The sequence below is a fragment of the Manis javanica genome, chromosome 12, assembly GCF_040802235.1.
Source record: "Manis javanica isolate MJ-LG chromosome 12, MJ_LKY, whole genome shotgun sequence".
NCBI classification, from domain to species: Eukaryota; Metazoa; Chordata; class Mammalia; order Pholidota; family Manidae; genus Manis; species Manis javanica.
The window spans coordinates 97,405,986-97,419,239 of record NC_133167.1 but is presented as its reverse complement, the minus strand read 5'-3'; the positions used below and the strand labels follow the sequence as shown (position 1 = coordinate 97,419,239).

General features: G+C 47.7%; 1 protein-coding gene across 1 annotated transcript in view; it reads right to left on the bottom strand.

Annotated features, from left to right (window-relative positions):
- The window catches only part of PDGFRL (platelet derived growth factor receptor like), a 42,802-nt gene that overhangs the window by 17,257 nt on the left and 12,291 nt on the right, over positions 1 to 13,254 (bottom strand). Inside the window, exon 2 of the mRNA XM_036997064.2 lies at positions 11,553 to 11,850. Coding sequence (XP_036852959.1) covers positions 11,553 to 11,850 — 298 coding nt within the window. The remainder of the gene's footprint in view (positions 1 to 11,552; positions 11,851 to 13,254) is intronic.

Below are 13,254 nucleotides of genomic sequence, written 5' to 3'. Positions count from 1 at the left end.
GCTCATGGCCACATCTTCAGGGAATAACAGATGCCAGAGGACAATGGAGCAAGCCTCCACCACCCTTGTGAGGAAAGCAGGCTGGGGGTCACTAATCATCTGGCATACGGCCACAGGGAGTGTACTGTGGCCAAGTTATAACAGTGAATGCAGAGGCTGTGGGAGGGGCCCTGCTTGCACCTGGCACAACGAATTCGCAGCGGAGATCCACCAGATTGCCCATCTTGCCAACATTTTTCAACCCATCTGCTCATACTGAGGCCTATCGGACGGTAAATCTGAATATCCAAAACCAAAAGAAAGAAGCTGCTTTCTTGAGACTATAGGTGTGTTGGGAATTACATCCAAGTCTAGCTTCCCTTTTCTAAAAGTGCCGCCTACTTGAGAACCCCCTTAACCTGTGGGTCTAACCAAATCGTGTGTAAAATGTAGGATCCAGAACAAATCACTGGTGCCCCAAGCTGACTGCTATGGTGGTCCCTTGGGAAGGTTTTATGCGATTCTTCCTGGCTCTTCTTTCCACATCTCTCCATCTTGCTTTGAAGACAGGTCTCCTACAAGTAGGGTATCACTCACTCAACCACCAATCTGCTGCTCTAGCCCTTGCCGTCAGCCTCCACACGCTCACACAAGACCACAAGCTGTCCGTTGTCACCCTGCAACTGTATCTCATGTGTCTGTCATTACAGAAGCTGCTGTGCTCAGGACCACTTCTGGTTTCTTTTGCAGGAAACTTTCTGACTTAATAGATTGTCTTTATTTATAAATTAGGCTAACAATACTTCTACCTGGCTTGCACCTATTAATCTGAACACCTATTAATCTCAAGCTGTACACACTTTCTGTGGTCTTCCCTCCTGCTTTTTTATCGATAGCTGCTGCCCCTGCCTCCTCCCACAGGATGCCCACCAGCTGATGCCATGTCTTGTGCCCTTCCATAAGCCACCTATGTGAACAGATGCATGAGGGCACATTCTCTCATGTTAATTTTGGTTGGTACAGAGTCCCATACCCGTGCCTTGTCAGCTACTAAGTCAAGTTCATAAAGAAGAGCAGAACTGTTACAGAAGGATGATCTTGTACCGTCTGTCCTCCCCTCCATGGAGAATGAGGCACCAGATTGAACCTAGGTGTGCGGTTGGGAGGAGGGCTGTAGGCACGAGGACATGATTGAAGGCAGAGTCCAGGGCAAAGTCAAGATCAACCCCAAAAGGCAGTCTGAACAAAGGATTTGAGCAGTAAAGCACCAAGCAGGGGAGGTGACAGGTTCCCGAGGCCCCAGGGCAGAATGCACTATTCTAGGATGGAAGGTGGCACCCAAAATTCTGGGCAGATTCTCGAGGGCAGGGACTCGGCAGCACCCACCTGCCCTCACTCTGCTGTGGATGCTGCTGTTAAGGGAGCTGAGTCCAGAAACTGGAGGCAAAGCTCGAACATCTCGACTTTTTTGCTTTTATAATGGGTTGTATGATGTGTCTGCATAATTCCATACAGTTATAAACCAGTACATGTAAAAATCTCCATTTTATAGCTTACCATTTATTCCTCTTTTCTTGCTTCCTCCTCTGACACACCTTTAAAAATGGTTTATTTACATTTTGCATATTGAATACCTGGCAGAAAATTATGCCACAATAACACCCATTTTCATTTTTGTGCACTTAAATCCCAGACCTCACCACATATATCCGTCTTTTTGTGCAGTGGGTATATGTGTTTTCAGAGAAGGGGTTCACTTGTAAAAAAGAGCAGTCAGTGTTATACTGTAAATAATGTTCCATTTTGCAAGAGTCTCCACAATGATCATCAAAAAAAGTCTTGTGATATTCTCTTAGTGCTGTTGCTTTGGTGCATTAACTTGACTTTGTTATAATCTTTTCACTGTTACAATGCTGTGGGTAGAACTGCAATATTTCCAGAATCTCTTGCCTGGCCTTAGTGCATCTCCATATCAATAGGTGTTTCCAAAGGATGGAGAGAAGTAGTCCATCTCCATATCAATAGGAGATTACATGGGGGAGGGAGGGCATATATGGCCCAGAGAGATTGTGTGGGGTCCCTTTTTGCAGCAGGGTCATGAGAGACATGGATGAGCAGAAGTAGACAACCGCTTATAAGCAATAGATGGGTTTCCCCCACCTTATTTCTCCCTTTGACTGATTTCGGTTTCAGAGGTAATTTGCCCCAAGCTGGGAAAATATTTGTCCCCCCAAGTTACAATGTTGTGCAACACATCTGGGATAATCAAACCTGGACTTAACAGGATGCTCTAGAAATTAAATAGTTGGGTTAACAAAACATTCTTTTTAAATAAGAGCAAGAAATATATCTCCCAAAACAGTACCTGCTTTAACCTGCTGTAGGAGGTAGATAGCCAGACAGGAGCAGGGAGGGAGCTGCGGTCTTCAGCTGGTGTTTACATTCTGTCAGATGCTCATTTATATGGTAAACATTCCATGTGGGGAGTGAGGGTATAGATACCAGATCTGCCAAGACTGACTGGTTCCAACACAGAGAAGTCGACCCTGACTTCACCTCCAAATACACTATACACTCCTTATCATACTAAAAACCAAGCCCCTGAGCAGCATGACAGGTCTGAGGCTGACCATCTAAGGACAAAAAGAGTGTCACCCCATTTCCCAGAAATCCCGTCCCTACTCTGAGAAAACCACACCTATCCCGATGAAGATTCCACTTCCTGCTTCAACTGCAGCTCTAAGACCACCCAACCTGAACCCCACTGTGCTGCTCACCTCCCCAGCACACCCGCACTCCCTCCCTGACTGTGTATTTTTGCCTTACTGAACTACTCCTCACTTGTACGTCTTGACCTGCTCATGAGTTCTTTCTCAGTCAGAGTCAAGAACCCTCTCCCGGGTTGAGGTCTCACCTAGTGTACAGGGAGATCGCCCCGGACCAGATAGCCCCAAAACAAGCCCATTTCCTTGCTGTCATGGTCTTAGAGCTCTAATCTCAGGAACCACTAGTCTGAATACCAGTGAGCACCCTCCGTGTTACAAACATCTAGAGCCTGTACAAGATTCAGGTATATGTCTAAAACGATTCTTAAAAACAAAATTCCTGAAAAACTATTTTCTTGTGATTTACCTCTTTGGGGTTGATCTTGACTTTGCCCTGACTATTGTGAATAAAAGTAGTTCATCTCTACTGAGGTGGCTTCCTACGTGTGCCAAGCTTTACCTGCGTGATGTGATGTTGTGCCAGCCTGACACCACAAGGAGACGGGCCCCACTGCTGCCCACCCGCCGCCATGTCCCGACCCAACAGAGCCGTGTTTTCCTGCACCTTGAATACACAGAACATGTCGCGCAGCCAGGCAAGTCGCGCCCTGCCACCCCCATGAATCCATCTCTGGGGGGACAGCTGAGAGCCTGGCCCCGGGGCCATGAACTGCAAAGAGAGAGCTCTACCTTGAGGACTGGATAAGTTATTTATTTTTAATTTGACTGCTTTGAATTTCCCTCTGCAAATTGGACCCCAATGCCACCTCCAGGTAAGCACAAAGGCTAAGGCAGAGTGCCTCACCACCGTCCTTTGTTCTGCTCAGAAGATGAAGCACAATGAGCCCCGGTGGGAACTGAGTTCGAGTCACAGAGAAACCTGCCCAGCAGCAGAGGCACACTTACTGCCAGTGAACCGCACACTTAAAAATGGCCCAAATGGTCGATTCTGTTATGAATATTTGACCAAAATAAAGTACACTGAAGGAAAAAAAGAAATCTTCCTAGGCACACCACCAGAGTATTATCAAAGTCTGTGCAGACTCTTTCTCAACAATGGGATTCTTCTGTTTATAAACACTTCTTAACGTCTTTCTCTTCTGAAAAAATGTCCCCAGACCACACTTCTGGATGCTGGAAAGCAGGGTTCACCTGGCCTGGAGCCAGCTGCCTGCTCCCTCGGCCCGCCTCCCTCTGTGCTGCCTGCGGATGGAGTGAGGCGTTGCCAGCTGTGGCCAAGCGAAAATCCAGACACCCCTCCTTCTCCCTAAAAGCTGTTTATTGTTTTCAGAGGAACCAGCCCTCACAGAGATCTCCTGAGCCCCACCCACGCCTCTGAACTCACAGTTATTGACTGAGAAATGGTAACAACCAACCAGACACACAGAAACATGCTGAAAGACAATGCCTGGTCCCTGACCATCAGGACAGTAGGACCAGGGTTGATGGCCACCCCGGCCCAGCTTGTTTTTATGCTGTGGGCTGCTAACAGCCTAGCTTCCTAGTGTCTCCCTGTTCTTACCCAACACCAATTTGTAACGAAGCCATCACCCAAGCCACCCTATCCTCAGTTTCTTAGTATCTCTCCTGGCTCAGCATTGTGCCAAAATTCCCCTGCTCTAAACTGGGGAACTGTGTCAGGATGAGAATGAAGAGGAGAAACATTTCCAGAGAAGATGGAAATAGATGATATTGCTTGCCCAGTGGATGTTGATCAGATGGTCCAGAATATTCTTATTCTTTTAATATTTTTAACAAAATAAAAGCAAAATTTTACAATTCTTGCAAAGAAACATTAGGTCCAAGAATATGTCTATAAACCTCAGTTTGCAGAAAATGGGCATGGGGGCAATGGACGGAGAGTGGGAAGTGAGGGTGAGCAGTAACATGGCTCACCCTGTGGTTCCATCCCTCTGTACTTCCCATGGGATCCACTGGTAAAGGTTTTCAGTCACAGGTTCGTAACTGCCCTTAGATTCCACTCTAAACCCCTCCACTTGGCTCACAGGCCCCCCCCCCCGGGACTGCCCCCTGCTCACCTCCCAGCAGCACCTCTCCTTGGCCACCCGCTTCCCTCTCCCCTGCCTCAAGCCACCCTGCATTCCCCGCACACCCTTGGCACTCCTGGTACCATGTTCTTCCTCACAGGCCGTTCCTCATGTTGTTCCTTCTTCTGGAATTTCCTCACATTCTCCTATCTTGTTCTTTCCCTGGTTAACGCTCGACCTTCAGCTGTTAGCATGAGCTTTCTCCTCCCTGGCCCTGGCCTTCTACTAGCAAGGCACTCACACGGCTCTATATTAAAATTGCTTTTTTTAATAGTCTGTCTTATCACAGACTAAAACCTCTAGGGGGTGGGGCCTTATCTATCTTGCTTGCCATTATAGCCCCAGCATCTACATAGCACAGGATCTTGGATGTCATAGAGGCTAAAAATATATATCTGTTGAAAGAGAGTAACAGAAAAATAAGGGAGGGCAAAGGCAGGCAGTGGATGGAGTAGAGTCAGGAAGGAGAATGTTCAGTAACTGGTGACCACCATTGCCAGGAAAATGTCTGTGGTGTCTCTGATCTCAAAGGAGAGTTGGGGATCGATGTGCCTGGGATGGACTAGTCTGGAATGAAAACCTGAACCAACTTCAGCATCTGGAAACAGAGCGTCTGCAGCAGGCTACTATCAGCCTCTGAGGGACTGAGGAAGCTGTTCAGAGGACTCAGAGCCCTGGGAAGACTCAGCAGGCCTCAGAGCTCCCCATTAATGTGTCCTTGCATGGGTATACAATCTCACAGATGCCCAACTCTCTTTTTATTTGTTTGTTGGGAAGTTGAGTTCTGTATTTCTTAAAATTTAACTTGAAACTGAGCGCTGAGTAGCCCCAAAATATGAAAGAACCATAAGCACTACTGTGCAGCTATTTTACCCAATCGGGCCTCCATTGAAATGTTTCTTTTACTGGTGGGAGGAAGACAAGAGGAACACAGCTGAAGCCTGCCACCTAGTGGACACGGGTTTGCCAGCGTGAAGGACGCAAGTATCCCAGGAGACCCCGAAGGACCCCACAGGCACGTGTCATCGTGGCGCCGTCCTCCTGGACGGTCAAAGCCCACCTTTTAGGAGGAGGGATGGCTTACGATCTTCTGATGGAGCGCTCCTTTCTAAACGGTCCCATGTAATGATTTAACATCCTGATGTCCAAAAAGTTATCTGAAATAAGGGTGAAATTTCAACCACTTCCAATTCAAAGCTATCTCAGCAAGAAATCAATGCACTACTCTGGAAAAGCATGTACTTTTTATTTCTCTTTTGAATATTAACTTTAGAAATCAGATTTTCTCAATTAATGTCCAATGAGTTAAAAGAGCAAAAAAAAAAAAAGTAAATAAACCTATATTCCCTGAAGCGACTCCATTAGGCCGGACGTGTCCTTCAGTCTGAAGACCTCACTCAGAGCCCCTGCGCAGGGCTGCAGCTGTGCTGGGAACCAGGAGGCCAGGTTTAAGACTCACGCTGCCACTGGCCGGTTTGTCTTCTGGACCAGCCATCTAGCCTCTAGGATTCTCAGTTTCCTCATTCGGTAAAAAGAGGAGCTTAAGCAGAGTCCCCACTAAGGTCCCTTTCCTCTCTAAAGTTCAGGGAGTTTGTGTCCAGAGCCATAGGCCTTGTGATCACGGGGGCTTAGCTTCAGCCCCGCTCTGGGCTCCGTGGCCCCTGCACATTCCCTCACTGCAATACCCCTGAGGACCTGCAGAGGGCCGGGCACCACGCTGGGTGCTGGGAAAACACAGAGAATGGACAGGCACCACCTCCGCTCGGCTCACAGCCTGGCGAGGACACACACCTAAAACCGATGGTGAAGGAAACGGTAATTGCGCTCTACTGTGACTGTGACTCGCACTTCCGTGAGGGAGCATAACTGGGGCCCAGGGACAGCGGGGGCTGCAAGGAAGGCTCCCTGCAGACATGATGGGCCTGGATCTGCAGGACGGACAGCTGCTCTTCAGTGTGGGCCCTGCAGGCAGGAGGACCCACGTGGGCCAGGGCCCCGGTGGGAAGGAGTTGGGCACACTGGGGTCAGAAAAAGTCCAGAGCCTGGACCGTGGACCAGACTGAAGTGAATGAAGCAGGAGGGAAGGAGAGGCCACGTTATGCGTGGTCTGTGCGAATTCAACCTGATTCTCAGAGCAATGAAAGTGCTCTGTGAAGGGCCTGAAGCAGGAAAGGGACTCAGATGCGCTTTTGTGAAGATCCACCTGCTGTGTAGAGGGCTGAGGTCAGGTTCAGGCGTGGGGCAGACGGGTGGTTATGAGTGAGTGCGGAGTGCATGCAAAGGCTAGGTCACTGCTGCCAGGCTGGGGAGCAGGATGACTCAAGAGACCATCACCAGCAGCAGCACTGGGGCGGGGTGGCTGGCTGATGTGGGAGTAAAGGGAAGTGTCCCAGGCGATCCCCGGACCTCTGGTCAAGGGCAACCAGATGGACTTGGTGCCCTTCACTGCACAGGAGGACATGGGAGGATGGCTGGGTGTGGGAAGGATCGGGGGCTCAGCTTAGATGGTTATGTTTTAAAAAGGGCTCCTGAAAAATCCAGGCAGTTGAGCAGGCAGTTGGAGAGTGTGATCTGGAGCTCAGAAGGAACATTGAACTTCAATATATGATAAATGGAGCGCATTTGGTAGCTTGTAGCAAGAAGAGTGGGCAGAAGCAACCTTTAATGTCTGGAGAACAGAAGATTCAGGGCTGGGGAAGGAAAGGGCAGGGAGGGCAGAAAAGAACTGGCAGAAGACAAGAGAGCTCCCTTCCACTGAAAGGACCTGGTGGGCAAGTCACCTGGGGGTTGACAAAACTGGATTTAGTGGCCTTGGCCATGGTGATAAACGCTTGTGGAATCGGGGCAGGAGTCCGGCGGGGCAGGTGGAGAGGAGAGGAACGTGGAGCCTCCTCCCTGGGGTCGGGCTGCGAGGGTGAGAGGGGAGGGTGGCCCGGGGGCCACAGCAGGATTTCTAACATGGAGAAGACTCGTGGACGGGGTCCTGCTGAGAAGGGGAGACAAAGACCCAGAACGGGGGGCCACCACTGATGTCTTAATGAGGAAGCAGATAAAGATGAGGTCCAGCCAGATGGAGCTTCCGCCTTAGTTACAAGGAGAAACCCTGCCTCCACTATGACGGTAAGAGAGGAAGTTAAGGCAATTAACGTGCTCTACTTTCTCAGTGAATTAGGTGATGAATTCAGCAGCTGAGAGAGAGAGAGTTGGAGATGATCAGAGGCTTAAGAAGAGAAAAAGTGAGCTCGCTGGAGAAATACATTCAGCTTGGCCAGGCACAGGTAGGGTGACCCCAGCCCAAAGGCACCTGCGTGGTTTCCTCCAGTGGGGCTCAGCGTCCACGCACGGACAAGAGAAAGCAGGGGAACAGGTTCATGTGGGGGTGGAAATTTCCAAGTGGGAATGAAGGAAAAATAGAGGATGAAATAGCTTACTCAGGATGTTTAAAAGCTTAGCAGAAATAACAGAGCCTGGAATCTAAGGTGAACAGAGAAGCACAAAAGGAAGGGGCAGGGTGGGGCAAAAAGGGTCACCTCACTAAGTGGCTCCATGAGGTCAGCCAACGACAGGCTCTGAGATGATGGGGAGCCGAGCGTCACGGCACCCCGGACATAACGTCCATTCACACCATGCTGTACAGCTCACTAAGTGTAATCATTGTTAAGTGTAAGAGGAAAGAATGCACAACCAGACACTGCCTTCTCACACGATTGCTAAACCCCTGGGGGAACCAAAAAACTTTCCTGAGGTCTGGTATGTGTCCAGCACTGTCCCAGCTGCTAGGACTCCGACGAGCCAAACAGGCGTGGGCTTGCCCCTTAGACTTTTCACAGTGGAAGATGGACACGGGCCCTAAATTACACAAAACTGATTGAATGAAAGTGGGAAAGAGGTGGACGCACTTTCTTGGACGCTCTCTATTAGAAGCCACGCTGGCTGCACACAATTTTGATTATGTGAGTCCTGGTCAGAATTAACTGCCTCAGACGGTCCCTTGGATTATTGTGCTTGAGCAATGTGCACTGCCTAGTAACAATTAGTTACAACTTACTGAACATTTACCACGGGCTGGGCAGCAATTATCATAGAGATTATCCTCATGTCCAAGATGAGGAAATGGGGTGCTAGGGAAATCACCGATCAAAGACCACTGCGCCGGGTCGCGGTAAAGGCAGGAGGCAACCCAGCGGTCTCCGGGTGACCTCTCTGTTCCGTGACAGGCTCCCTCTTCTGGACGGATAATTAAATGCAGAAAAATGTGGCCACATGGGAGCTTAAGTTTCAGAAAACTACCAAAATGGCTTAAAACTACCAGACTCTGTTAGAAGTGCCCTGGGGGAAGCTTCCACCCCCAAAGCTATCAGAACATCGGGAAGAACTCATTCCCCAGGAAAAGAAAACACCGCGCCAACAATTCTCTATTCAAAGGCACCACATTCCGGGAACGATGTCAAGAGTCAGCTTGTTGAAACCCTGGTGTCAAAAACATCGTGACTTTGCTGTTGTTTGATATAGAGTTATGACTGGAGGTTTTCCACATTTTTTTTCATGAAGTCCTGGGGGGCGCACATCTGTATTTACTTTCTTATAAAACCCTAACTGTGCTTTGCATGAATACTGTTTAATGTTAAAAAGCCGAGATCAGTTTTTCCAGCTCCTGGATATTTCTCTTAAGTTTGGATTCCTGTTCACTTTCCTTTGAATCCTTAAGATATTTCTGAACATATTGTGGCTAATGTAGCTTTGAAAATACTCTTAGAAAATATTAATTCTTCAAGGGCTGCATCCTCTAGGTCTAGGATAATTGTTCAGAATAATTTAAAACATCTCAATTCTGGTTTTTAAAAAAAGTTAAGTCTGAGTTTAGTAAATTAAGTCATTTAAAAAGTTTATGGTAGTAAAATCTTCCCGGATTTGTTCCAAGCAGAAGATAGATACAAACACACAACACACACACACACACACACACATTTTCAAGCATGGAGATGAAAATAGGGAAAAACGTCTCATTCCCCATCCTTTGTCTAATGCAAAATCCCTTAAGGAAAACCCTACACTATTATATCCCATGAAGCCACATTGTATCTTCAGAATAAAATGTGAAAGAGGCCTTAACAACACAAGAGGTTAGATAGACAGATAGAGATCTTACTTAAACATATACTTTAACTTACTTGTTCTCCAAGGTGTACATGTGTGAGAAAGAAGGGGAAGAAGATGGTCTTTCAGTCATTCAACAGACAAAGCTAAATGCCAAGCACCCAGTTGAATCCCAGTGACAAACAAGATTTTTTAAAAAGGGGTAAGGAGTCTGAGGGGAGCCAAGAAGAGGATGTGCCAGGAGCTGTGGGGCTGCGTGCCTCAGGGGCACAACACAGGATCCCCGGAGAAAGGGACCCTGAGGCTGAGTTAGCCAGGGGAAGGGGGGCCGCCAGAGCCTGGCACATGGGACGATCACACAGGAGCCTGGCCAGTGCAAGCAAAGACACTAATCTAGGGACCAGAGGTGACCCTAGGGGAACGTGGAGACCAGGGAGGGGCTCATCAGTCATGTGAGGAGGATGGACTTTATCCCCGGCGGGGACCCACCGAGCGCCAAGTAGGGCGGCGACATGGCCGGACCCGTGGAGGAGTTTGCAGGACAAGCCCGGTGTGGTTACGGCAGCCCTGCCGATGAGCAGCCCCACGCTGGCAGGACGGGGGCAGGGCCGCAGGAGATGGAGAGGGGACAGGTTTACGGCTCTGAGGGGGCCTGACCTGGCTCAGCTCAGTGGCTGAGTGGATGTGGGGGGTGAGGGGACAGAGAGAAGGCAAGGATGCCCCCCAGTTTTGTGCCTGAGTCAAGGAGCGCACGGTGATGTCCTTGAGGGAGGAGGTCTGCAGAGATGGAGTTCGCGCAGAAACGTGCATCTGTTAGGCGCACGCAGAGGCTGAGATGCCTGAGGCCCACATCCTTTCCTTCTCCCATCCTAATCATCCCTAACTGTACCCGCAAGTTCTCGTTCCGAATCCTAGGAAGAGAAGGCTGGAAAAGCTATTGCAAATCAAGCCATCTGATCCCCATTATTCTACATGTGAGGACACTGAGACCCAAGTTGTTTGGGGGAACCTCCCCAGACACCCGGGACCCACATCCTGGGACCCCACAGGCTCCTCCCAGGACCAATGACACGTGCTGTTTGCTTGCTTTTCAACGGTTTTCACGACTGTCATCTGAACCACTTTTCCTCAATAAGAAGCCCAGCCTCCTAAGGATACTCATTCCAAAATGAGAAATCTCTGACTTTCTTACCAAGGGACACCTCCGCATATAAAAGTCATTATTTCAGGAAAATATAAACAACTAGAAGCAGCTGAAAAGTTCAAACCCACTTTAAGTTGTTGTCTAGTGAAGTTGCTCATGGGAATCTGTTAAGTCATTTCTGTATTCATCATGAATTACTTTAAAAATAAAGCAAAGCACAGCGCCTTTTTTTATGATATGAAGTCTTAAGTATCTATCTCTATGCATCACAGTTTCAATTATTTGTCATATGGTTTCCCACAAAATTTCACTGTTTTAACCAATGTTGATGAGAATTTGCAATATGCTTTTTAAACTGGGCAAAGAAATGAAATCTGTGGCTCACTGAGCTTCCATGTTTATAAGCTATTAGAGTAAAATGGTAGATGTCAGAAACAATGCAATATTTTGTGAGGGAATGAAACCAAATGCTCGAGCAATACAAGCAAAAAAATTAATTAATTAAAAAAAAATGCTTACCTGAGGCGGGAGTCCTTAAAGGTGTCAAGATGCGCAGGATAGCTCCATCCAATTTTGTTCCCTTTACATCGAAGCTGTAGAGTTTGCCCTGCCGTCAGACTCAGGGTAGCAGCCGGTGTCTGGAAGCGACCTTTATCCATCATTCGCGCCATTATGGACTGCGTCTTGGGCATTGAATCGGCTGAGTCCCTGTCCTTAGTTTTAGGAATTTGGGGCTTCACCTTTTTGTTGGTAGGTTTGATTCTGTTCTCTCCCGGCTCCTTTGGACGCTTGTTCTTGGGAGGATGTTGGCCGGCAACTAGTACAAATGTGAGGAGAGAACAGTGGGTATCACAACAAACTCGGGATATTTAACACCTAAATTAGGTTACTGTTAACACCCCTCTCCTCATAACATCAAAATTGTTTTCAGTAATAACCATTATCTTCTTGGTTTGGTCTTTAGTTTTAAAACAATAATTGAGAGGGAATACATCTCAGTTTCAAGGAGTTTACTCAAATTCAAAAAAACATTTCACATACGGACTAAAATTTACACACAAATATTCTTCCTTATACTTCACACTCTGTTTCATGATCTCTAAGGGGTCACACACAATGGCAGAATCGAGGCCACTCAAGGTGTGTTTCTTGTCTTGGCAATCTCACTATGACTGTTCATTTTGAATCTACTGTTTAACTGCAGGGATATGTAGTCTCTGGGGAGTGGAGACACAAAATGCACTGCAAGACAGAAAATGCACAAACCATTACAAGCTTTCTTTCAAATGAGTCTGTACATGGAGTCTATGTCAGGGTAGACAATACCCACATAGAATACAAGGCTGGAAGGGAATGAGTACCAAGCCTGTGCTCATTTAAAGCTTATGTGTAAGCTATTAAAACTCAAGAGTAACTATAGCAACAGTTTAGAACTCAGCCAACAAAACATTTGGTGTGGAGGGGTATTTCAGCACCAACATTGTTGAGAATTATTGGCAAAAGGTGAAAATCAAAAGCTAATCTACTTCAAGTCTGTTGTAGTACTTTTCTTCCCTTCTCCACAGACATTGCACCCCTTATTACCTGTGCCCAGGGAAGATTCTTCTCATTACCCTGCCCTTGCTATGCCTCTGGGCTCCAGAAATCTCAACAGTCCACTCAGCCCATGCAGCCCTGGGCTTGTGTCCACTCAGCAAGCATGAGAAGTGACTAAGCAGTTTCATTTTGCCCATCTGTCTGCACAAGCCCACAGACAGCCTTGACATACGTCCACATTATTACAAATGTCCAAACTTACAGGATTCGGGGAGGTCATTTAGGTAAAGCTCTCATGCTATAGATTAAAACATAAATAGATTAAAAAAATAAAGGAGGGAGAGGTGGGTCCAAGATGGTGGCATAGAAAGAGCCTGAGCCCATCTCCTCCCCCACATGCACACCAAATCTACACCTGCACACAGAGCAGTTCCTCCTGAGCAAGAACAGAGGCCTGACTAAGCACCTTCTGCACAATGAAGGATAAAATAAACCACACACATAAAATGCAGGGAAGACAGAAAGATAGTAACAGAGGGAGCCTCAACCACCGTGCAACTCTGCAAACAGAACAAAAAAAGCCACAAGTTGGAGAGTTTAAACCTGACTGCCGAACAGCAGGGGAACTGCAGACACTCTCTTCAGGACTGGAGGTACTGCTGAGGGCCACTGTTTGCATTCCCCC